Source organism: Ursus arctos, unplaced genomic scaffold (genome assembly GCF_023065955.2).
Source record: "Ursus arctos isolate Adak ecotype North America unplaced genomic scaffold, UrsArc2.0 scaffold_21, whole genome shotgun sequence".
Taxonomy (NCBI): Eukaryota; Metazoa; Chordata; class Mammalia; order Carnivora; family Ursidae; genus Ursus; species Ursus arctos.
The window spans coordinates 5,372,783-5,397,754 of record NW_026622886.1 but is presented as its reverse complement, the minus strand read 5'-3'; the positions used below and the strand labels follow the sequence as shown (position 1 = coordinate 5,397,754).

Sequence of the window (24,972 nt, the reverse complement as noted above, 5' to 3'; positions counted from 1 at the left end):
AAGGCCTCGGAAGGCTGACGTTTTCATTCCCTCCCGGGAATACGTGGCCGAAATGGGGCCACCGGCCCCCAGGCCAGGCTGCTGGGCCCGCTACTCACTCTTCAGGTGCTCCCCAGCCCCGGACAGGAGGTAGTAGAAGATGTGGAAGGTCCGTTCCTCCTTGGCTTGCCGGATGGCACGAGATTTCTCCAGAAGATCTTTGCAAATGTTAAGGAACTGTGCACGCAGGAGGAAAAGCACTTTCCCTACCCTGGTCTAAAGCAACCGAACCTCACCAGGCAGCAAATGGCAAAATAAAACAAAAGCAAACTATCTTGGCTCTCTCCTTCCGGGGGTACAGCCTGCCAAACAGCAGCTCTCACACTCGGGAGCCCTGTCTTTAAAGAGCCCCCTCTCACAAGGGCACGGAGAGCAGCATACTCTCGCCAGCAAGGCTACAAGGCCCAGCCCGGGAGAAGTAAAAGGAGCACCTCCTCCAAGCCCGCCCCTCCGGGAAGCACACTGGAGGGCCTGCATCGTCCCATCCCTTTCCAGGCACATTAACCAAGGATACAAGTCTCAATGTTGGCTCCCACAATATAGCCATTGACATCAAAGTTGATGCGAATGAATTTGCCCTAAGGAAAGACAGATGAAGGATCAGAGGCCCCCTCCTACAGCCTGAGGGACAAAAGCAAGAGACTGTCCACTTGGGAGGCCAGGGGCCCTGCACGGGCACTGCCTGGGTACTCAGGACTCAGAGGGCCACGCTGCTTACAGCCCAGGCCAGGACACGGTCAAGAGGTGCCCACGCCCCTCTGCTGAGGCGCACAAGTGTTCCCCACTCCTTGAGCTAGCCCTGGCTTCTGTCTGTGGGCTACAACGGGACAATCGGGGGGACCGGCAGGTCTCTGCCCCCCAACCCGGCTTTCTGCCACCCGGGCTGAGAAGCCACAGATGCAGGCCCACACCGAGTGGAGTGTGACCCAGCCTACTCCCCGCGACGGGCCGGGAAGGCGACGTGCACCGAAGCTGTGGGTGGGAGCCCCGGCCCCGCAAGCTGGGCACGGCTGGCCGCTACTCACGAATCGTGAGGAGTTGTCGTTCTTCACAGTCTTGGCATTCCCGAAGGCCTCCAGGATGGGGTTGGCCTGCAGCAGCTGCCGCTCCAACTCACCCTAGAAGGGAACCCAGAGGTGCCGTGAAGGCCAGGCAGTGGCTTCGGCTGTCGAACCTGCTCCACCAGGCAGGGGAGGACGGTGGCAGAGCCGTGTCTACACGCCCACCGTGCCAGGAACGGAAGCTTCCGGATGGGCTCCGGCCACGCCAGCCTTGGCCTGGCCCGTGTCACTGAGAGCAACCTTCCCACCAGGCCTTTGGAAACCTTCACTGGTTTGAACTTACTTCCTAGGACCCAACAACCAGTGTCCCCAGAAAGGGAAGGTGGGTTGCTCTCCCCGCCCTAGGAGCCCAGTAAGACGGCCCAGACCGACTGTGGAGGACGCGTCAGGAAACAGCACGTGAACCACGGAGAGGCGCCATTTCTTCTCTTGGACAGAGTCCCCACCCTCGAGGCACAATGGCTTCTCTCTGCACTCCGTGCCTCTAAGCCCCACTCAAGACCCAACAACGTTTTTTTCCTTTTCACAGGACAAGGAGAGAGAGAACTAGCTCCACAAAAGACACCAGCTCATTACATCTGTGTCCTTAACAAACACTGCATTTTCCTTGCTGGACCCTCCTGTCATCCCCCAAGCCAGCAGCCAGCATGTCAGGTGCCCAAGCGGGGGGGTCAATGAGGCCCACTAGGGGTTCCAAACTGCTTATCAATAACACCGATGAACTCTACCCGTGGTCTCATGAGACTCAGTGGATGACAACCACCCCCCATGCCTTCCTATCTCTGGGTCCTCATGAGACTCCGAGTAGGCAAAACCGGATGGCCCCATTTCACAGAAGAGAAAACTGAGGTCAAGGGACAGGACATGATTTGCCTGAGGTCACCCAGCTATCAACCAGCAAAACAGGTCCAATTCAAGTCTTCTACCTAACACCTATATCAGTCACCGCCACGTCTCCCGCCCTGCCCCAGCCCTGCTTGGGGCTCTACCCTGTCAGGTTACATCAGTTCTGGAAGCAGCCATCACCTGCCCAGGAGGCCAGGTAGTGACAGACACTGGCTGAGGAAAATTTGGCTCTCATTCACCTTAATACCTGGGTTCTCTCTAGGGGAAAAGAACATCACACAAGGGCCAGGCTGGCTTTTGTATTTATTAGCAAGGCTGGACTCAAGCCAGGATTTTCCGGGAACGGCTGCCTGTGAGTGATGAAAAGGAAAACTGGTAGTAGCAGGGCTTCCCAGGAGAGTCGTGAGGTACAGCCTTCCAGGCACACCTGCTCCAGACGAGACTCGTCTGCAGAGCCCCGAGCCAGGGCTGGAAGCCCACCAGAGACGGGAAGGGGCCCGGGCAGGCCCTCCTCCTCCAACAGCCACCCTCGGCCAGGGCTCCCCCGGGGGGCCCAGAGTCTTCTGTCTGCATGCCACACAGGTAAGTGAGGGAGGGTCAGCGGAGCCACGTGGAGGGGCAGGGGTCAAAGCCACTGAGCAGACCGTGCGTGTGTGCTTGGCACCGGCGGTCCCAGAACACGGGCCCCCCCACCCCACCTACAGGGCTCGGGCGGGCCTGTGAAGCCAGCGGAGGCAGCCCATGGAGCCCGATTTGGACAAACGCTGCTCCTCCACCCACTAAAACGTTCCTCTCCACAGGCCAGGCTGCCAGGCTGGAGCCACTCCCATTCCTGTTTCCACAGATGGATGGGACCATGGTCCCTAACAGAGCCCGCCACCGCCGGCCCCGACTTGGAAGCAAAGCTAAGGTCTCTGTTTTGGGACCACACGCTGTTGCCGTGGAACGTGGGGCCGCCAGGCCAACTAGGGAGCAGCCACTTCAGATGCCGGAGCCAGGCTCCACGCATACAACGGGGAGGGCTAAGCTATGGGGTTTTCTTTATTGACCCATAGCCGGGCACAGAAGAAACCTTTATTTTTCAATAAAATTTGCATACTATAGGACATTAGGAGGTTCTGCGGGTAGTCTGTGCTCGTAAGGTTTGGGATTATGGTTTCCAAAGGGCTTCACTGGGTGGTGTTTCTGCCAATGGCTTCCAACTAGTATATAAAAAACAGGGAGGAAGAGGAGGGCCCAACGATCACTGCTCAGGCTACAGACATAGCCCTGGAAAGTCCCTTCCCCCAAGCTGTGCCTCGCCAGCCTCCAGCCCCAGCCGAAGCCCGGCCCTCCCAGGGCAAGGTGAGGTTTTACACATTCCGGGGGTTAGTCTTGGGACAAGCGACTGGGTCGCTGCAAGGGAGGGCTCTCACCCAGTATATGCCGTGACAGGCTCCAGAACACAAGAGCTGTAAACCAAGTTCAACTGCTCGTGCCCCAGCTGTGTGTGGAAAATCACTGTACAGCTTCGGGCATGGAAATCAACTCAACTGTCAGTGGCCTTTACAACGGAGGGCCCAAGCAGTAATCGGAAGCCAGAGGCAACCTATTCAATCTCTCCAGTGGGGGACAGAGTGCCCGTCACACACTATGACCTGAGACATAGGATGTGACAAGTTTGCTCCCACTTATCACCCCACCCCCAGCACGCTGTCGCCTCCAAGTGGAGTGCCCGGGGCCTGCGACCCCTCCGAAGCTGGAGCCCCAGACAGAAGGCACATGGGTCTCCGTTCTCGCTCTGTCTCCTGTCCTGTCTCCCGTCCTCCAGGGCAGGGACTCCAAGGTCACCCTGCAGAGACCCAGGCACACACTAGGCATTCAATAAATAGCTGGAGGACGGATTTTACTGCAAATTCAAGGATGGAATAGACGACTCCTAACCTCACAATTCAGTGTTTGAAACAGGCCTCCTGAAAAGAATGGAAAATGGGGGTTGGAGAGAGGGAGCAAGAGGAACTTTATTAGTTTCTAAATATAACTCCTGACGCCCCACGGAAAAAGATTCAGAATGTCTTGAGAAGTTTGGCACATGAAAAGTTACTTTTGGTGTGATTCCAGAAGACTGTACTCATTAGGACATTCTGCAGGACACACCCCAGGTCTGCATGCAAAGAGACACACACCACTACTTACTGACACACGCTGCACACAGCTCCCCAGTAAGGGAGAGCCACGGAGACACGGCGCAGGTCCCCCCGATGCCTTGAGGGGACACCTTGGGCACTTAGATTTCACAAGGAAGCTTAGAAGTGTGTGCTTGAGAGAAAGAGAGAGAGTACCACACGGGCATGCTTAAGACGGATCACCCCCAACCCTGGGAAGCTCCAACTGGGCGCCTTCCGGGCACAGCTCCTGACTGGCACAGTGGCAGCAGGTGGGGGGCTGGCCACATCCATCCGCTCCGGACACTGAACGCGTGGGCCTCCAGGCGAGCAGACGCCTGCTTCACTGTGCCTCGGTCAGGGCTCGGCACGGGGCCTTCCGGCGGCCGTGCGCACAGGGATGCTCTGGGCCCGGCCAGAGTTTGCGAGGACGGCATCGGTGACGAGGCCCATACACCCGCTCTGCAGGAGCGGACATTCCAGAGTGCACGAGAGGCCACCGTGTGTCACACCCCGCCCCTTCTCCCGAGAGAGTCAGTGAGCCGAGCCTACGAGAACAGGTCTAGCCGCAGAAAGTGACAATGGTGTGGAGTGAAAAGCTGCTCAGAAAAAAAATACATAATCCAAGGGCACACGATGGGCAGAACACGCATTCCCGGTGCAGAACGTGCAGTAAACGTGCAAGGCTCACCTAGCGAGGACACTGCTGAGTTCGACCATAATCCATCAAGAGGGAGGGGGAGAAAAAGGGAAGTGAGATGACTTGCCATTGCCCTTCCTCTCTTCCCTGGGGGACTGTCCACCCAGAGGCATTTCAACAGCGGGGAAAAGCAGCGGGGACTCAAAAGCAAGGCCTGCCCGAGAGGCTTCAGGTCTCCATCAACTTGAGAACCAAGTTTTGGAATCTCTCTTCCGGCCTCGGGGGTGGAGGCCACACAGCGATTAGCTGCAAACGCCGGGAGTGCGGCTTCGCAAGCCCCGGTGGTCTCCCATTTCCACAGCAACTCAGGAAGTTAGGAGGCTGGGGCAGAAGCGGACTGGCTACCACCGGCCCCACTCCCAAGAGGGCCAAGCTGCAGCCGCCATGAAAGTGGGTCCAGCCTCTGCTCCGATCCCAAAACGCTCCAAGCCACAGATCACTAATGGCTCTTCCTTGGGAAGATCAGACGCTTCCGTGGGAGGAAGGCCCACACTCACCTGGTCCTTCTTGCTCTTGTGTGAAGAGGCCACGTGAGCCAGATACTGAATGACTTTCTTGGTGTTCTCTGTCTTGCCGGCTCCAGACTCACCCCTGCCAAGAGAGGCAAGAAAGTTCTCAGGGGAGACATGGCCAAACCCCTGAAGTCTGTCCCCTTCCCAAGGCACGCTCCACCGCCTCCCTCTCTGCTGGGCGGCAGTGAGGGACCCAACACCTAGTGGCAGAAAAGGGGACAGGCAGATAAATGCTAAGCTCTGGAATCCTCATTCTGGCCCCTTCCCATGGCCCTCTGGAGGCCCAACAGCGGGACATTCACACAGCCTGCCTGCCCTGGTCACTTGGCAACCCTTTGTGTCCAAAAGTCTCAGGAATCAGTTTTAGGCAGCTGTTGACTCGGAGGTCAAAGGCCTCATACATGTCCCTTCAAAACCACTCAAAGGAATGTTCTGTACCATCAGGTCCCCCGGCAGGCAACAGGGTTTACTGACCTCCTTGCTCAGTTCAGAGGACCAGGGCGAGCAGCCCCAGTGTCTATGGCAAAGCAGGTAGAGAAAGCCACTGTTCAGAGCCAGAAGGCATGTGCTCTGGAGGGACCAAGCCATCCCCACTGTGCTCTGCCGAGAAGACCCCTGCCTCTCTGGGCTACGAACCTCCCCGCACGGTGCACGGGGTCCTCCGGGGAGGGCGAGCAAGTCTTTGGCCCCAGAATAAAGCTCATGCGAGCAGCAGGGCGGCAGCCAACCTCCTCCCTTAAGGCCCATTCCTTGGGGAAGGGGCGGGGGCTTGACTGGGAATGTCATCCGTCAGCCTGGGTTTCCGTGGAAGCCCTCAGAGTCAGGACAAATCAGGGTGACACGAGCCCCACCACCCAGACAGAAACACTTACGTGCACAAAATGGACTGATCCTCTCGGTCTGAAACAAAGGAAAGATCCAGGTTAACTTCTGAAGAGCTGCCCGCTTCCCAGGAGCAGAAAGCCTCGCTGCTGCCCTTCCAGTAGGCCCTGCACACCCGCCGGCGACGCCGACCCGATGCCTCAGTTGGACGAGGGACATCCACAGGTGCCAGAAGCTCAGACCGCCCACCCTGGCTGCCTGTCCCGCCCCTCGGAAGCCACCTCTGGGGGGGAAGCTCCCCAGGAGTCCGCAGCCCCGAGTGCTGAGAATGGGGGTGTGGGCCAGCAGAGGGGAGGCGCGTGCAGGAGTGTGTGCTGCGGCGGACAAGGCTGGCCTTGCAATGGGACGGCCCTGGGGGCCGCGCTGCCTTGGCCACGACGTGTGTGGGCCTTGCAGACGTGTGCCTGGGGTTCCCGGAGCCCCAGGCCCCGCTGTGATGGGGAGAAGCCCCCGTGCGGCGTCTGGCACGTGGGAAGTGCTCCACGACGCCAGCTCAGGGGCAGCTCGGAAGGCACAGAAGCCTGTCAGCGCCGCTGCCTCTGACCAGTCTCTGTGACAGCCTGGGTCTCGAGGCCTGGCTGTCAGGAAGCTTCAGCGACGGGCTACAGTGGTGACTCAGTCAGCAAAGGAAGGATACAAACACCTCCTTCCCCTTGTGCGCTGGAAGCACAGGAACGTCCACACTCTGAAAGCTGAGTTTGACAAAAATGCCTGAAGGCATCGGGGCTGACCTGGTTCAGCGCGGGAGGTCCAATTTTAAGCAATAACTGAAAAGACAAACTCATTTTTTTCCCTCTTCATCCCACCCCGTGTAATACCCTCAACTCCCGGAGGTCAAACCCGCCGAATCCAGGACCAGGCTACTAATACTTGAGCTGCAGTGAGGCATTTCGATCCCGAGTCTGGGTTTCCTCGCCCATAAAATAAATATGCTACTTGCTCCCTGGCAGCATTAGCGTGGAACACAGAGAGAGCAGATGGAATGGGCCCGGCAAGTAAAGAGAATGAACTCCACAAATGGCTGCTATTTATTTCTCCATCGTGAAGTCACCATGACGGGTGGTGGCGGCACTGTCGGGGCAGTGGGAATACTAGGCAAGGAGTAAGAGAAGAGTACTAGCTGAGGAGTAATAGAGGACCACTAGTCAATCAGCAACAGAGGAGTAATAGAGGAGTACTAAGTAAGGAGTAATAACAGACTACTAGTCAGGCAGTAATAGAGTACTAGTTGAGGAGTAACAGGAGTACTAGGCAAGGAGTAGTAGAGGAGGACTAGTCACAGTTAGCAGTAGTGGTACTGCTCAAAAACCGATGGTGACCAGTGATCTGGAAGGACACGCTCACTGGCTGCCGCTGGCCGGCCAGGGCCCTGCAGAACGGGACAACGGGAGAGTGACTCATGGCTTCCTGGGTGCATGGCCTCAGGAGACGGATTTAGCTGTTCAACACCAACAGATACCACTCAGCTAGGTCTCCTGGCCAAGGCCCATCTCAGCAGGCACGCAGGGCCACTACCATCTCTTCCCCTGACTGTGGGTCACTCCGGAGGGCAAGAGGACATCCAGACAAAGAGAGGCAAAAACAAGCCTCACACCTAACACGAGCGGCAGCTGCTCCGACCCTCTTTGGCAGCCCTCCCTCTGGCCCCCTAAGATCTCAACAGTGTGGGGGGGGGCAAGGGAACTCGGCCAGACACCTTCACACACACACACATTCCCCCCACACCCTGCGCACCACCGTGGACCTGCTCCGAGCAGGCGCTGTCAGCAACCTGGCTCCCCGCTCCCCGTCTCAACTTTCCCACAAAGCCATGTCCTTCAAGACCCCTCAGCAAGGGTTGGAGGAACCCCTCCAGAGTCTCCTAAGACAGACGGGATGGGGAGGTGGCTGGGGAGGGGGGGCGAAGGGCTGGGGAAGATGGGGCCATTTCCATCGCCTGCCCCCTGAGGTCAGTGTGGCCACCGGCAAGGTCTGGACCGAGCAGGGCTGTGATCCCCGGCCCCGGCCTCCCCCGCAGCACCTCCCCGGGGCCGGCCCCAGCTGCGGGCATGTTTAGTCACCACTCGACAAGCGGGCAAGAATGTACCTGCGCATGCTGGCAAGCCATAAGGCGGCAGCAGCCGATGCTACCATAAAAGGAAACATTCCCGTCCCTTCCAGAAGGAACCGTTTTCCCAGGGCTGTCCAGGCCCCATCCCAGGGATGGCTGGAATTCCTCTAATTGTGCGAGGAGGAGTCAGATGCTGGGCTGCTGAACAACAGGAAGCAGAGCCCACACACACACACACACACACACACACTCAGGCGCACGTGTGCAGACACACATGCACACACACACCCCCACACACACACACACGGGCACGTGCACACAGGTGCACGTGTGCGGACACACATGCACACAGACATGGACAAGCTGTGTGGGGACACATGTGGGCATGCACAGACACATGCATGGACACAGCTGTACATGAGCACATGTACAGAGACACAAGTGCGCACACAAAAAGACGCACGTATGTATGGGTGTGCACACAGGTGCACATACAGCTGTGTGCGTGAGTACACACACAGAGGCCTGCACACACTTCAATTTCCCATTCTAGACCCAAACTCCATGCAATCTCCATCCACCCCACCATCTCCAGTCCTTCCTCTCCTGCCCTTTCACCTCCCATCCCTGAAGCACCAGGGTCAACACAGCCGAAAAGGCAACACGCCCCTACTTTCATTTTACACTTTAAAGAAGCCTTACTTCACTTTGCCAGATTATTCTTCTGGGCAAATGCTTCTGCAGAGGAAAACCGATAGAGGCCCCTCTTGTCTCCTCAGCTCTTGTCCCCAACACTCGGCACCCCAAATCCACCTGCCTGCAGTGAAGGACCCTGTGGCCCCATAAGTCTGGAAAGGTCTTTTCAATTCTTACAGTGGGTTTGGGTCTGTTATCTTGTGGTCTCACGATAACCCGAAGCAGTGCATAAGGCAGACGCTGTCCCTGGTTTGCATGTGTCTCTTCTCACAGCACTTCTGGATTTGTTCCGGAGCTCAGAAGCATCTGCTCTGGGTACTGGCATGGTTAGAATTCTCATTAACCAGTAAGCTCTCTGCCTCAGTTTACTCTGCCACACCCCCCGTGCATTCCAGCGGGGACCCTCCTTAACACCCACTCCCTCGGCCCTTCCCCACACGGTCGGTCACCTCACAGCCCACAGACACGCCAGAGTTCAGCCCGCTCTGTTCTGACTGAAGTCCTTACTTGGGCCTATCAGGACTGAAGGCTTATTTGCAAATGCCCTTCCTTCCGCCACACCAGGAGACAGCCAGCCAGACAGGAACCCCACAGCCCAGAACCACAGGAGTGCACCCGCCAGGGACAACCCAGTTCTGGGAAACGGGTTCCTTGCCGGGATGAAGGCGTTAGCCTGACTGAGGCCCCTGAGACCCTCCTACCTGGTCCCTGACTTGGTGGGAGTTGGGGAGAGACAGGACTATGAATCTCTCTAGAGTGGTTTCCAACTCTTTAGAGAAGCAGCAGCCTTTCCTCAGATAAAATCTTCTCAAATTCCCCATTTGAAGAACAGGAGATAAACACCAGAGCTGCCTGGGTGGTGGAGACAGGACTCATCAGAGCACACTTACACAACCACTGTCCAGGCGTCCAGAGCAGCGACAGAAGGGAGAGGCCAGCGTTCTGATTTCTGCTTTGCACTCCCCCCGGAGATGCCTGCCCCTTGACCTCTCAGAATCAGAGGCCAGGGCCTCACCAGCAGGGCTGCTCTAAGGACCGAAAGACAACGGTGCCTGAAGCACGTAGTATAGCACAGGCGCCTGGAAACACCGTTCTTAATAACCCCAGGCCCTTTGCACCTCCAGAGCTCGCCACTGTGCACCCTCCACAGAAAAACAACAAAACAGGTTTTAAGTTACATGTTCAGTAATGAGGCCATTCCCTCTCCTGATTTTATTTTAAACCCCAAATGCCCCGAGGCCTTTCAGAGCTGATACAGACATCCAATGCAGACAGGTGTTTCCAGCCAGCTCGGAAGGCCCGGCTCGGGTGAGAGAAGGGGAAACCCGACCCTAGGTATCTCACCCCAGGTACAGACTTATGCTAGGGGCTTTATTTATCGCTCACTTCCTCAGTGAGAGAAGCTGCTGATTCTTGTCCATAAAAGGCCACAAGGCTCACAGAGCGGTGACATCAGCCCCGACAGGAAGTACAGAAGGAAGAGACCGGGCCTGGTCCTGGTCCACCAACAGCCGCTGCTGGGACTGACTCATCAAATGCTCACTGAGATAAGGCTTCCCAGGGTTCCTGTGGGGCTGCTCTCGGGGTCACACCTGGAATAGCGCCCTGCCCTCGGGACCCATCTTCAGGTCAACCAGGCTTCTTGAAACATGGACATGGGCCAAGAAAAAAGGAAACCTAAGGGCAGGTTCAGATGGGGTGACACGCCAGCGTGGGGTGAGGCTGATGGGGTGACCCATGACCAACGGGCCTCAACTTTCCACCACTCTGGGGTCGCTCACCGTGTGAACCCCCCTGCTTCCCACTGCCTGGGACAGGAAGCATCAGGCTCCCCAGGGCCAATTCCTGGACTCCAGAGTGAGTTACCCCCGTGAGTGTCAGGGTCTCATGTGCCAAAATGCAAAGGCTTCCACAAAGTCTGAAACGTGGAAAGACCTGTGGATTCAAGCTCAGAACTCGGGGGCTGGGGAGGCCCTGGGCCACCAGCAGCATGCCTCAGCACTGCAGAGAAGGAGCCATCTACTCTCTCAGGAAGTGTTCTGGGGGCCTTACCAACCCATCTGGGACATTCCCCAAAGCCAGCCCCCTTCACAAGCTTGGGTTACAGGCGCTTGGGAGGCGAGTCGAGAAGTGAGAAAAGCAAGTGTGGATTGACGCTCCGTGTCAGCACAGGCTCCGGCCTCCCTGGGTCCTGGAGCCTCTGGCAGCCTGCCTGCCGAGCCATCCCCCCCCCACCCCCGCTGCCCCCGCCGGTGGCTCCCAGGCACTCAGCGTGGTCGCTGGCACTGTTCTCTCCGCAGCACAAAGGTAGGCCCAGACCAGGGAGGTGCTGGATCGGCAGCAACCCCAGCCAGAAAGCAGCTGGACTTGGCCCAATGTCTCCACCCACACACTCCCCCAGGTGAGGCCGTGGCTGAACCCCGCGGAGGAGGCCCAGGTCTCCAGTTGCAGGAGGCCGGGAACAGACACCTCCCCCATCAGGCATCCTGGATAATTAGAAAGAAGCCCCAGGGACTGCACTTAACCCTCATTATGGTAGAGGGCAGGCGAGGCCCCAAACCAGCCCCGTCCCAGCCGGAATGCACCCAGCTGCTCACAGGTGAGCTCCCAGCGCACAGGCCGACCTGCCAAAAACCACTGCTGGTTGCTCAGACACCTTGTCCACGGGCGGGGCTGGGAGTGAGAATGTTCTCTGTGTGGGGCTGCTGTGGAGACAGCTCTGACAGGTTTGTCAGGCTGGAGGGAAATTCGAAAGTCACATGTGAGTGCTGACAGCCCACAGCAAATGCCACCGGGAGGCTCCAAGAGACCACACAGCGGGAGGTCAGTCTGCCTTGCTCTTAAACCACATTCTGCTCAGGGAGCAATAGGAGAGAGAGGCAGGGGGGCCCAGCTGAGTCTCATACAAGCCCCAGTTTACAGCTCTGCAGAGCGCTGTCGGGGAAGGACGAAGGGAGCACAGGAAGGAAGGACAACAGGACCCTGGGAATAAGGTGACCACCAGGCAAAGCTCAGGACACACCTGGCTCCAAGTCAGAGCACAAACAGGCCCGGCTTTCTGAAATGCCCCCCATGATGAGTTTCATTCGGCTTGCTGGCTAATGGCAGGAACAGCTATGCTAGGAGGCGAACAGTAATGGCACATAGAGATGCATCCTGAAGAAGGCAGTGGCTGCAATTGCCTTGAGAAGGGCCATCGAACGCAATGAAAAGCGTGTTGTTAACTGTTAGGCCAGATTTCGTTCCTGGGGCACGACCTCTGTCCTTGGCTTTCAGCTTAGACCTTGGCCCTACTGTATGTGTGGACCAGCTCAAGGTAGAGACCAGATCTCACCCATCGAGTCACAAAGTCTGGCTAGAATGACACCCTGGGCCCCGACCAGCACGACTACTGGCCAAAAGAACACCAAGGATCCTCAGAGTTTATTGCAAAGGTGGACACTTGATCCAAAAGGCCTTGGTCAAGACCAAAGGAATTTTACAGAAGCCACTTAGAGAATCCTGCCTTTCACACCTGCAGACCTCAGCTCTCTTCTCTTTAGTTTTAGAGAATTAGTCTTGCTCTCTCATCTGACAGCTTAATTCCAGAAATCAGGCAGGGGAAGGAAAGCAACCCTTTTCTCTGAACACACCAACGTTCAGTCCTGACCTCTTGGCACAAGGTTTCTTCTGGAGTCTCAGAGCCAGAACTTGAGAGAACAGGAAAAACGGCTGGTAAGCAGCGTTCACAGGGAGCGAGGGAGGAACATGCCCGGGGAGGTTAAACACACAAAGCGGCTCAGCCATTACAGACTTTGCAGGTGACTTCTGACTGTTTGTTGGGGGAGGGGGGAGGGTCAGAGAGACATTGAGCCAACTTTTCGACCACCCTCAAAATTTCAGGGTCCAGGAGGGTACTTCATTCTTGTCCCCCACTTCGGGTGGCCCAGCGCAGAACACAGCGGGCCTACTGGGTTGAATCAAAAACCAAACAGAAAAGTAAGCCTAAATAAAGCTGCATCCCTGAAAAGGACCCATGAGCCACAGATTCCTCTTCTAGAAAGAAGATTTTACAGAACTGAGACTGACAGGCATGACGACCACATTATAATTAAGCAGCCTCATTCCGAGGACCGGCTTTTCTTGGGGGGGGTGGGGGGCCTGACAAAGGAGCCTCCCTGTCCAGGCTCCCCTGGGCCCAGGGCTGCGGGTCACAGCGCAGCCCCCCGGGGTCCCCCACACACATCGACAGAGGATCCCTTCACAGTGGCGCCGAAGGGCCACCTCCCAAGGGCACAATGGTCTCCTGAAGCCCCACCGAAGCCACGTCGGCCCGCTCGGGGCGTGGACGAGATGGGACACGTTGGAGACCGCGCTGCCCGCGCACGCCCGTGTGCTATGAGGCCACGGCAGGGAGGCGGCTGACAAGTCACTTCCTGTGCATGTGGCCACCAGGAGCCCCAACTCTCACAGGCTGCTCCTGGAGGAGATTAAGAAGCCCGCCTGGAGGAAGCATTTGGTTATCACCTGCATTAAACAAGTGGGAGCTTGGAGGGAAAGAATGGGGGGGGGGGGCGCAGGAGAGGGTTCAGTCAAGAAGCTGCATTTCCAGGCTCTCACAGTGACCTTCCAGGGGGCGTGCATTCATTACAAGCCAGGCATCGTACACACGCACCTTGTGTCATCCCTGCGATGACCCTCCCGGTAGAGGGTCAGGAAAGGAGGCCAACAAGGAAAGGAGGCTCAGTGAAAGTGGCCCCAAGTCAGGCCAGAACGCACAGAGCCAGGCTCCAACCCAAACCTCGTGCAAACCCAGCACGCGCTTCTCCGCACACCTCTTGCCCACAAGGCAAGCCGCTCCCAAGGCTAAGGCTCACGGCGGCCCAGCACACTGGTGCTGGTGACCCACCGTGGAGGTGCCGTGTCATCGGTCCAAGGCCCTCACACTGGCCCCGCAGCCCCAGGCCAGCTGGGGCTCCCTGCTCGGGCCGGGCTCTCTCCCTCCTCCTCAAGTTCCCTTCCCTGCCCCTCAGGACCTCCTCGGGGTGGGGCCAGGTGTGGCGTTCAGTGACCGTGTGCAGGCCGGGAGCACGACCCTCTGGGGTGGGCACTTGGGGCCTGGCTCCGAACCTCCCTGCTGACAGCGGGGCCTTTGTGTGCGGCGGCGGCAGGGCTCTCTGGCAGGGCCCGAGCCTCCTGGCCAGCGCATTTCTGCTCCCGTGGAGTCCTCCCATCTGCGGCTTCCTCAGCCGCCTGTCCTGGTGAGTATGTTCGCAGTCATGCTTCACTGTACCCTCGAAGCATCTCCCCAGTGCCTCACCCACATGGCGCTTTCTCCCCCCCCCACCCCCAAAAGGCCTTGGAAAGCAGACAGCTCCACGGGAGCAACTGGCAGGGAGTGTGGAGAGGGAGTGAGGGCCTCCAGCCAGCCAGCCAGCAGCCCTCCAAACAGCAGCCCGAGAACAAGGGGCAACGGTGCTCCTGCGGGACAGGCACCGGGAGGGACGGCCATCAGGACACCCCAGCTTCTGGGGCTGACTCTGCGGGCACTGGACAAGTCAGGTAACATTTACTTCTGGGCCTATCCCTTCACCTGGGAACAAGAAGGATCACACCCAGATGGGAAGGCAGCGCTAGAATTCCACCCCTTGTTGACCCACGAAGGTCCATCAACCCCTGACAACTCGGACACACCGGACACAGCAAGTGCTTGGAGACCAGCTGCTCCCCGGGCAGCTTCCGCCGAGAAGCAGAGGTGGGACTTGCACGGAGCAGAGGGATAAATAGTTCTCAGATTAGCTGAGGCCTGGAATGAAGGCAGACCCTGCTGCCACCCCCCCCCAGAAATGCTGGGAGCTCATTAAAATCCCATGAAGTCACCCAAAGTGAACCAAACCTGGCATTCTACCCAATCAACAGAGAAGAGGTTTTCTTCTCCTTTCACTGGAGAAGAGGACTCTGCTCAAGTGGGATCCTTTAACGGGTCGGTTCTCCTCTCAGAACACGCACACACCCTTTCCCCCAGAGGGAGACCCGGGAAGGCCAGGTCCCAAAGGAAGCCAGGAGCGCCATTCCCCAACCCAGTCACACCTTCTATAGGCCATGCGCTGCTCCTGCCCCGGGACAGGCCCCCATGGGGCTGTCCTCTGCCTGGCGAGGGACAGCCACACCGTTCATGCTCCTCCTCCACGCTTCGGGCAGCTCGACGTGCCTTCACAGAATCCCCAAGGCAGGAAGACCCACTAATGGCCAGGACAACGCATTAACCAAACAGAAAAGCCCGGGTTGGGAGGGTGAGCCAACCAAGTCACCACAACTTTAATTAAACCCAAGGTCGAGCGTGAAAACAAACAGAACCGCCCGGCACATCTAGGCTGCCCTAGAACCACTTACTGACACATACCGCCAGCATTTCCACGGGATTCGACCTCGGCGGCCACGCCTTCCCCCAAACTCCCAAAACGCCTGACACCTGCTGCGGCCGAGCTGGCACAGGCGTGGGGAGCAGCTGTCTCGTTACATAGCTACGGCCCCAGGTGTCTGGGTACAAACACGTCTCGTCCCTCCACCTGGAGGGCCAGCGCCTCCAGTGCCAGAATCATGTACTGGACCTCCAGGTGTTCTGGCACTTTCTACCTCCTACCTCCACGGACGAATCCAGGGTGCCAAACGCTGCTATGCCCCAGCCCGTGCCCACGGCAGACAGCACTCATCTATCCCAACATTCCTTGGCACTGAGTCTCAGATCCTTGGCAAGCCAGGGCCAGAGGCACTATTGATCCATGGGAGTCCACACTCAATAAAACTAATCTGCAGGGCTTAGTCAGGTGCTTCTCAAGTGGGGGCAGTTCTGCCCTTCGGGGAGCATCTGGTGGCAACGTCTGGGGACATTTTTGGTTGTCACCATGGAGAGAGAGGGAGCCAATGGCATCTAGTGGGTTGAGGCCAGGTTACTGCTGAAGACCCTACGACGCACGGGACAAGGCCCCCACCCCCAAGAGAGGGTTCTCCTGGGGCCAAAGTCAAGAGCTGCCAAGTCTGAGAAGCCCTGGCTTAGTCTGGCAAACAGGTAGAGTGATCATATAATTTATCATCCAAACTGGGCTGCTTCTGAAAGTGAAACTGAACACTATTAATACTAACTGCAGGACAACAGGCACACATCAGGACGACAGGCAGACCAGAGCGTTTAAGAGATGAAAGACAGCGAGGTCCCAGCAACAGGCAAAGAGCTCATCTCCTAAAAGTCCCCAAAGACACCAACTACCCTACTTGGCTAGTACGTCATAAGCCACAGGCAGTTCAGGGAGGAAACCGTTTCCTAGTTCCTATTTAGAGAAAAAGCAGAAAAGGAACAGTCTGACTATGCCTTTTCAGAGGCGAATGGCAGAGAGCAACCCTGTTTTCCCGCAGAGCCAGTACTAAGGAGCTCATCCTCGAGGCCCACTGATCCTGAGGCACCACCGTCCACACCTGACTTAGGGCGAGAACCACGGCTCCTCTCTGGAATTTTCTTTTACTGATGAACCTTCTTATCATAATGGGAGTAACTTCTGTTAATTAACTTCCTCCCTGCTCCAAGAACAAGAAACCTGTTGCTAACTGCTCTGCAGGTCAGCCGTGTACAGCGAGAAGGGACCTGGAAATGTTCTCAGTTGGTCCCCATGGGGGCTCAGGGCTGCAGCAAGTCCCACATTACACAGAGGGGAGGGAAAGGCTCGCAGGCTGAGGGCTAGAACTTACAGGGACCCTGCACTCGCACAGATCATTCTGGTTTCCTGGGACCACAATGGATTTCCACCCCTGGTCTCCAAAGGATGAAGCAGCTGCCCACTTGCTCTCATCATTTGGGGAGCCCCCTGCTTCCTGTCAAGGCCATTCTGTTACAGCCCAGACTTCCTGGTCAACACAAAGGAAGCTCCAACCCTCTGCTGATCCCTTTCTTTCTTTCAATGACCTCCAAACTGCTGCGCTAACTTTCGCCCCTCAAATTTTTTTATTGGTGGGTAAAAACTGGACAAATCTTTTAGGAAGGAGTCATGCGGACTGTCAGAAGAAGGCTGGGAGTCCAGTTCCAAGGACTCCAGGTACCGGTGCCGCGCTCTGCGTCACGACGTTGTTCCTGCCGTAATGGCTTGCCTGAAAGTGAGTGAAGCCCGCGTGCTAGAAAACCGTTCAAATCCAGGATCCAAGGGTGGGCACACGCCCTAATTCAGCAGCACAGAGCTCAGGAAGACTCCAGGACAAACTTGCACCAGGCCAATTAAGACAGCAAGGAGAAAACTGACCCATAACCTCTAGAGACACAGATTCGGGCTCTTCTGGAATCTCACAGAATACTCTCCCACCAGACTGCTTTAGTTAGCACTTTGAAACAGACATCCTACTCTGAAACGAAAGAGTTGGCTTCCTCCAGAAATTTTCATAGACATAAACAGAAGCCAAAGGCTAGGCCAAACTTGTACGTCCTGCATAATTCATCAAGCTTGGCAATGAAACGCCTTCCCCACAACGCTGTGTGTACAATATGAGACAGACCCGCTCACTGCCCCTTCAAACCACTACACCTGGGATAAAGTTTGCTAATGCGACAAGGTTCTGGACCACTGCTGCCCAGCTTCATCGCAAAGTTTAAAGGATGAAATCATGCACGTATACGAGGATTTGAGGGACCACTATCGATACAAGGTTGTGAGCACACAGCCCCTCCTGGAAGATGGACTTGACTGGGAATTACATGAAATGCTACCATATGCCAAGCACCTGGCCGAGCTTGAAATATAAAGGCAACGTGGGCCCCATCCACGTCTAGGAGAGAAAAACAAACGTGTAAACACCTATGTCAAATAAAGTATCACCAAACCTAGCCCAGACATCCTCCCTGGAGGGCAAGCATGCTTCAGTCTTGTCTTTAACAAGAGGTGAGGGACCTGCCAGGCACTGCAAGCAGCTGGCACGGGGAAGACGGCTGGACGCAGAAAGGCCTGGGAGAGAAACGTAAGCAGGTCCACGTGGCGGCGAAGTTAGGGGTAGGCGGGAAGCCAATTACAAAGGGCACTACGTGCTGCTAGCGCGTTCAGGGGTTACTACCTCTGAGGCCACAAGGAGCCTTTTCAAGATTTTTCAAGATTTCAAATCAGGGGGTTTGATCAGATTTACATTCTAGAAAGATGACCCTCTGCTCAAAGTAGAAGGAGGGCTCTATGAAGAGAGAAGGTTAGGAAGTCACTGCGACAGTGCAAGCGGGGTCAGGGCCATGGGGTAAAAGAGGGGCAAGGGAGTCGGAAATATGAAGAGAGAGAAAATCTAGAGATGGTGCTGACAGACTTGAGAAAAGGAGGGAGACAGAGCAGAGAGTGGAGGAGTGGCCAGGCTCTGGGCCTGGGTGGCTGGGTGGCTGGAGAAATGGCAGCCAGGAGCAAGGGGCTGGCGTCGATCAGGCGACAGTCCCAGGCCTCAGCCGGAATGTGCCAGCAAAGCCACTCGAGTGGATGGGTCTGTCATCCAGAGGAACACCAGAGCAAGCGGTGAGACCTTGAGGAACACCAATGCGGGGGGGGGGGGAGCGGGGGGGGGGGCAGGACAGAACCATGCAGAGGGGTGGGCAGAGATCAGGAGAACCAGAGAGAGGGTCACACAGGAAGGAAGGGCTTTCGAAAGGAGTGGTCAAGATTGTCCAACACTGGGGAGAGGTTAGGTAAGGCAAGAACACATGAGTACCATGGATTTAGCAACACAGAAGGGAGGGTAACCTTTGTCGGACAGTCTGGAGAAGGGTGGGGAAGCCTGTGGAGCAGACACTTCCTCTACAAAGCTCCATTGTGATGAGAGAGAGAACAGAGACAAAGAACAGGGGGCGCAGAATCCAGGAGAGATTTAGCGTCTGTTTCTTAAAGATGGGAAAAACCCAAGCACGTTTCCAGACTGCGGGGAAGGAGCAAGAGAAAAGATGTGAAAAGCAAGGAGGAAAGGGAGTATCTGGCAGAAGAAGGGGCCTGGATGTGAGGGGACTGGCACAGGGTCTTCACAAGAGTGAGAAATTGCGATAATTAGGAATTGTATTTTTTAAAGCTTCTAGAACATTCTCTCAACATATAAACATGTCCTTTGATAGCCATTAGCCTTGGCTCTCACACACTGACTCCGAGACCTCTGCGATGCACTGTGCCACCACGAGGGCCATCAATGCGGATCCAGCCCCTAGATCACCGTGACACTGAACGTGAATGAGCACCTGCAAAGGTGTCCACGAGGCTGCAGGGGAAGGCCAAGGCACTCACCTTGCATCATACTCCTGTAGGCGGTGTCTGTGATGGCATAGATGTGGGGGGGCATCTCATGCCTCTTCTTGCCCTTGTACATTTCCACGATCTCTTCAGAGTAGATGGGCAGGTTCTTGTAAGGGTTGATGACCACACAGAACAGGCCTGAATAGGTCTAAAGGAAAGAGCAGCAGAGAGGAATGGGTTAGGAAGTCTCGATTCTCAGGGGTGTGCAAACTTCGTGGCAAAGCGTCTGCCGCCAAGGACCCAGAGTCAGGCTGACGTGAAAGCTCCCCCTGCAGCCCCCCGCTCCCCGTGCCCTGCTCTGCTGCAGGTGGAGGGGCACCACCCCATCTCTGCTCGTTCGGTGAGGGTCCTCCCTCGACTGCGTGACCACTGCCGGCACGCACCTCGGCCAAGATCCACAGCAGGCCTCGCAGACAGCAGAAGTCCAGTTACAAAACTCGGATCCAAGGACAATAAGAGATGTGTCTGTCCTCGTGAGATGCGCAAAGAGGAAAGGATTTGGCTGCAGCAAGCAAACTGTGCAGAAACACCAAGTATTCTACCCTGAAGGACTCTCAGAGAGAGTCAAGCCTCCACTTTTCCAGGACTGGGAAAAACTCATGGCACTTCCCACCCAACCAGACCTTTTCGTGGGCTAGTAGATCACTGACAGCTCTCCGCCTTGAATCTTCTAGAGACATTCACATGACAATCCCTCAAACACTTAAAGACCATTTTCATGTCCCTTGTGAGCCTTCTCCAAAACTGGAGTCTCCTCTGAAGGGAGCCCAATTAGCCAACACCCTTAATGTGAGGTGCCCAAAAACACACCAGTACTCCAAGTCTGACTTGAGCAGGTTAAAATCAGACCCCAGGGTCAGATGTCCTGAGTTCAAATCCCAGCAGGGCAAGTTTCTCAATCTGTCCAATGGGGACAGGCAGACCCTGTGTATGCCTCGCTGAGCGGTTATGAGGACTGGTACAGCACCCTGCACAGCACTGGAGAAGAGTCTGAGCAGGTCAGGGTAGCAGCTTCCGGTGGCAACCATCTAGACAGGTCTGTCTTCGGTGTCTTAAGGTAAATTTACATTAATTTGTGAACTAATTTATGAATTCATTTGTAAATTAAATTTGTGGATTTTTTTTCTAATAACCTCCCTTTTCTTCCCAGATCCTTCTCCCCGGCCAAAAGAAAAAGAGACAGACAGACTCCTAACAAGCTGGGTGAGACTCCTGAGACCACCCACGTGACAGGTGCTCAGCTGGGGGGTACAGCTGTCTTTACGCCTCTAGAGCAACCCAAGCACCCTCTTCCGAGGACAATGCACCACAGGCCCAGACACAGCCAAGCAAAGCCAAGCTTCACACACACCTGCGGCCCTGACTGTTGAGTAACAACGGACGGTCATGAGGCAGCTTATGGCAGGGGTGGTAACAGCCCTAGGTCTCCCACCACCCCCAGTCCACAGCATCCTGGTCAGGGGCCAGTTCTCTGAACTCTTGTCTTTTTCATCATCACGTTACCTCACTGCCCATGGTGGTACCCCTCAACCCAAGAGCAGCCAGCGCCTGAGGTGCACTGTGCACCATGCCAGCCCCGTCCCCAGCCCCGCCCCCTCCAGCCCCACCACAACGGAAGCTACCTAGTGGCTGGACCTAAAGGTGGGTTCTACGTGGGGATCAGTCGGGTAGGCGGGGGGACGGACACAAAGGCCCTTCCCAGCTGTGGCCAAGGGCTATGGCACTTGGACTTCCCAGGCAGAAGTTAAAGACTAAAAGCAGAACTCGGGAGGGACCCAGTAACCTCCGGCGGCCTGCCTGAGGAAGAGCAGCCAAGTTTGGAAATGACCGACTGTGTTTGGCTGCCTCTTCTGTCGGGAGGCGGGGACTCGGGGCCCTCGATTTTCTTTCTTCCTAGGATAATCAGTCATTTGTTTTCCCTCCAACTCCTCTTTCAGAAGGGACCGGGAAAGCTCCTAAGCCAAGAGGTCTGCTCGGTGCTGGCCACCTGCCGCGTGGGTATCACAGGGAGATGAGAGAAAAGCAGGAGACTTCTGGTTTTCCCTCCGTGGGACTGTGGGGCGGGGATGAAGGAGAAGGCCAGGGAGCAGTGAGGTCATCCCAGGAGCTCAGAAACAATTGAGCTCTGTTCCTGGGGTTTGAGAAAACCCACACTCTAGGAAATCAGCCGATGAAAGCCAAGGACACATGGCCACACTTTGCGGGCGTGCCTCGGAGCCAGATGTTTGCAAACAGCTGGTTTTGACAGCAGAAGGGGACTGGGGGCTCCTGGGACAAGGCTTTCTGACAGCTGGGTGGGCAGATGGTCCTGTGGATGGATGGTTCTCTCTACAGGGCTTCAAAGTTCTCCGGGCTCATGCCACCAAACCAGCGGGTGTGAGCCCTGCGGCTCAGGTGGGAGGACGCAGACCTGCCGGCGAGGCTCCCTCTGGATGCTCGTGGACGTGAGGACACTGAGCAAGTGGCTCTGCTCCCCACGGCCACGCCAGGGAGCTGCGCCATTCACGGGCCACAGAGGCTCTTTGTGCCCAGCCGCCCCCCATCCCAGGGCCTCACCCGCCGGGGAAACAGACAGAGCAGCTGTGGCTCAGGATCAGCCACGCCGCCCACAACGCCAGGCAAACACACTGCACAAAGGCTCCCGGGTCGCAGTGTGGAACGTCGTGTGCAGAGGTGGACCATGAATGAGGCGGCAGCCCCTGCCCAGCGGCTTTGATCCCCCCGCAGCTCTGCACCTGCTGGGGTCCCCATTAGGGCAACTGCAGAGACAATCGACCCCCCTTCTGGGGAGGATGCTTAGGAAGGAGGCCAGTCTGAGGCAGGAGGAACTGCACACGGGAGGTGACAGAAACAGGAATGAACGCCTCCAACCAAAGAGTTCTGCCTGTCTCCAGAGTAAAACCCACGCTTTCAGAGGAAAGATGAAGCAACTAACACTGAACGCACTTCAATAACATTTCCCTTTGTGGGAGAGCGGCTGTCTGCAGCCAGCTGATACGGGCCAGCGCAGACCCCCCACCCCCCGCGCGTCACACTCAGCAGATCCCTGGCAGGACACAAGCTGAACAGAGACACCAGGGAAGGCCACGCAGAGGACCACCTCTACCTTCCATCGAAACAAACAGCAGCAGCTACAGAGCCCAGGCCCTGCCGTGAAGCAGGTGTGGGCTGGCGCTTGCACACTTCTCACCAGGGAGGAAGTGAGGCTCCTTGTGGCCCTGGCGTGTGGCCGGGGAAGGGTCTGAACCGGGTCCTGGAGGCTCCACCTCCCGTGCCCTTCATCGCTCCAGCAGACTGGGTACAATAAGCTACAGAACCTGCCTAGGGGCGTCCCACTCCCAGACAATGGGCCTCAGCTCCCAGCTGCCCCAACAGACAAGCAATGCTTCCTTCCAGGCCCCTTGCTTTTCTCAAGTTGCCAATTCTCAATTTCAGTGGTCAAGATCCCTAGGGACAGACACTTTTAATCTTGTCCATACAATGCTCTGCTCTCACCAAGAAAGAGAGAGCTGGGCTGAGGGTCAAGAAACCCGAGCTCCAGTCTCAGCCTGCATGACCCTGCGCTGGGCTCTGGCCCTCTTCTGGGCCTCAGCTCTCCCCACCTGACATATCAGCCGGCCAGACTAAGCTGGTCCACAAAGAAGGACTCGTCCAGAAAGGCCATTCTGTGTATGTCCTTACTGGTAGGTCCTAACTAATTAGGTTCATCCCCAAAGGGTGGTCATCGATGGCAGGAAACAAGCCACCTCGTTATCATGGACCAATTTAGCAATCAGCAAGGTAATACAGCGCTGGCATGTGATCCGGCCTGCTCAGGAGGTCTGGGCAATTCAAGATGGTCCGCGGCTCCACAGAGGACTCTGGCACATCGCAGGGCACTCAGAAGTACCAGTCCAGGATGCTGGGGACATGCCCTATGGAAACGCGTGCTGACGTCAGCCTAAGATTGTACAGAAAATAAAATGGCTGACTCTTTGGGGGCCACTGAGCATCCCTGCACCAGGATGAGCCCAGCACGTCCTTTTATTACGTATGTGATCATGAGCCAACCCCTGGGTGCAAGGCTTGGTCTTCCCATTGAAAGGGCTGTAAGACTCTCGAGATGCTTTCTTTCTCTAATTCAAACAAATTTTGAGAACCATTTTTATTCAGCTTCAAGACCAAGAAGGCCAAGGTGAATGTAACAGCATATTTAAACAAAGAGCTATTTTAAGAATAATAAGAGCCAGATAATTTCTTCCCCACCTGAGATGAAACTGGAAGGAAATACTTTGGAACTGAGAAGAAATAAGAATTCAGAAAGAACTTGTGACCCTAGGACCTTAAGATTGTGCAGCCTATAACACAGGAGGTAGGAAAGCACTCCGCTCCTGATGTTTTCTAAAACAGGGATGAGCGGTCTTTCGGCAAATGTGGCCCCACTGGACAGAAGACAGGGGAAGGGCCACTCCCCCTCTGCATGCTCTGGGCCTTTTCACGCGCCCTTCTCAGACGCCAAGCCTGGCACGGCTCTGGAAGTAAGGGTTCAAGCCTCGTTCTCGATGCTCGTCTCTGCTCAAAACACACTCCCAGGGGAAGCAAGGCACACCGACAGGCCTCTAAAAAGACCAAGATGGCAGAGATTCTAAAAAAGACATTGGGCAAGCGGGGAGGGGGGAAGGAGACCAGGTGGTGGGAAACCAGGACATGGCATTCCCTCACTTTAGAAAGAACCACCCTTCCTATCTCCACCACGCCGAGGACCAAGGGCCGTGGGTGGGCACGGCCCACACACACCATGATGTTCTCCCACTGTGTGATCTAAAACAGGCTTCCTGGGGTGTTTTCGGCTAGGCAGAGAAAAGATAAAGTAGAACATTCCATGAGGACGCTCACGTGCCAAAGTTTGCGGATGCCACCCCAGCTTTCTTCAAGCCCCCTCCTCTCCCAGAGCACAAGCGCCCAGGCGGGTGAGGGGGACGGGACAGAGCCGGGCCTCCCGCCTCCCGCCTCCCGCGCCAGGGCCCCACTTACGTAGATGAGCCCTGAGTAGTAGCGCTCCTTGAGGTTGTGCAACACGGAGGCTTCGTTGAGGCACGTGAGCTCGGCCATGTCCTCCACCTTAGAGAACTTGGGCGGGTTCATCTTCTGGATGTCATCCTTGTTCACCTTCACCTTCTTCCCGTTCTCCACCAGCTCCACGATGGCCTCCTCGCCCACCTCCTCCTTGAGGCTGGCAGGCTCGAAGCCACTCTTGTCGGAAGGCACCCATACCAGCTTCTTGGCAGCCCAGTCGGCCTGGGCCAGCGGGTTATTGATGAAGTTTTTATCCACATACAGATACTTATCGGCAGCTTGCTGCGCCATGGCGACTCACAGCCAGGACCTACGGGGGAAACGAGGGCGAAAAGTCAGACATGACGACCTCAGCCGCACAAGGCCCGCTAAACCCCTCCGATCTCTGCGAACGGCGCGGCGCTGGAGGAGAGCAAAACGTCTAAAACCCGGCTGCACGGCTGCCAGAATCTTCCCGCTCTCCATTTTTGGGGAAAAGATGTACATGACTGAAACAAGTTGTCATCAGAGATTTTGCCAGAAATTCAGGGAAGGTAGATCCTAGGATCCGTCCACAATCAAACTAATCTATGAACTAGCATGATGCCGAATGATGAACCTCATACGAATCTCAAAGGCAGATGTAACTACAGTCCCTATGCTATACACGTGGAGGCAGGGAAGAGACCACACGATTTAAGAGGACTTCCAACAAAAGCAAGCTTCTAATTAGCCCCCCC

The 24,972-nt window shown here is 56.3% G+C and overlaps 1 protein-coding gene across 1 annotated transcript in view; it reads right to left on the bottom strand.

Annotated features, from left to right (window-relative positions):
* Positions 1 to 24,972, bottom strand: part of MYH9 (myosin heavy chain 9) — an 89,564-nt gene that overhangs the window by 34,403 nt on the left and 30,189 nt on the right. The window contains exons 2-8 of the mRNA XM_048218171.2: positions 24,212 to 24,563; positions 19,190 to 19,346; positions 6,175 to 6,202; positions 5,288 to 5,381; positions 1,065 to 1,157; positions 554 to 617; positions 99 to 197 (exon numbers count right to left, since the gene is read on the bottom strand). Of these exons, the coding sequence (XP_048074128.1) occupies positions 99 to 197; positions 554 to 617; positions 1,065 to 1,157; positions 5,288 to 5,381; positions 6,175 to 6,202; positions 19,190 to 19,346; positions 24,212 to 24,544 (868 nt within the window). The 5' untranslated portion in view covers positions 24,545 to 24,563. The remainder of the gene's footprint in view (positions 1 to 98; positions 198 to 553; positions 618 to 1,064; positions 1,158 to 5,287; positions 5,382 to 6,174; positions 6,203 to 19,189; positions 19,347 to 24,211; positions 24,564 to 24,972) is intronic.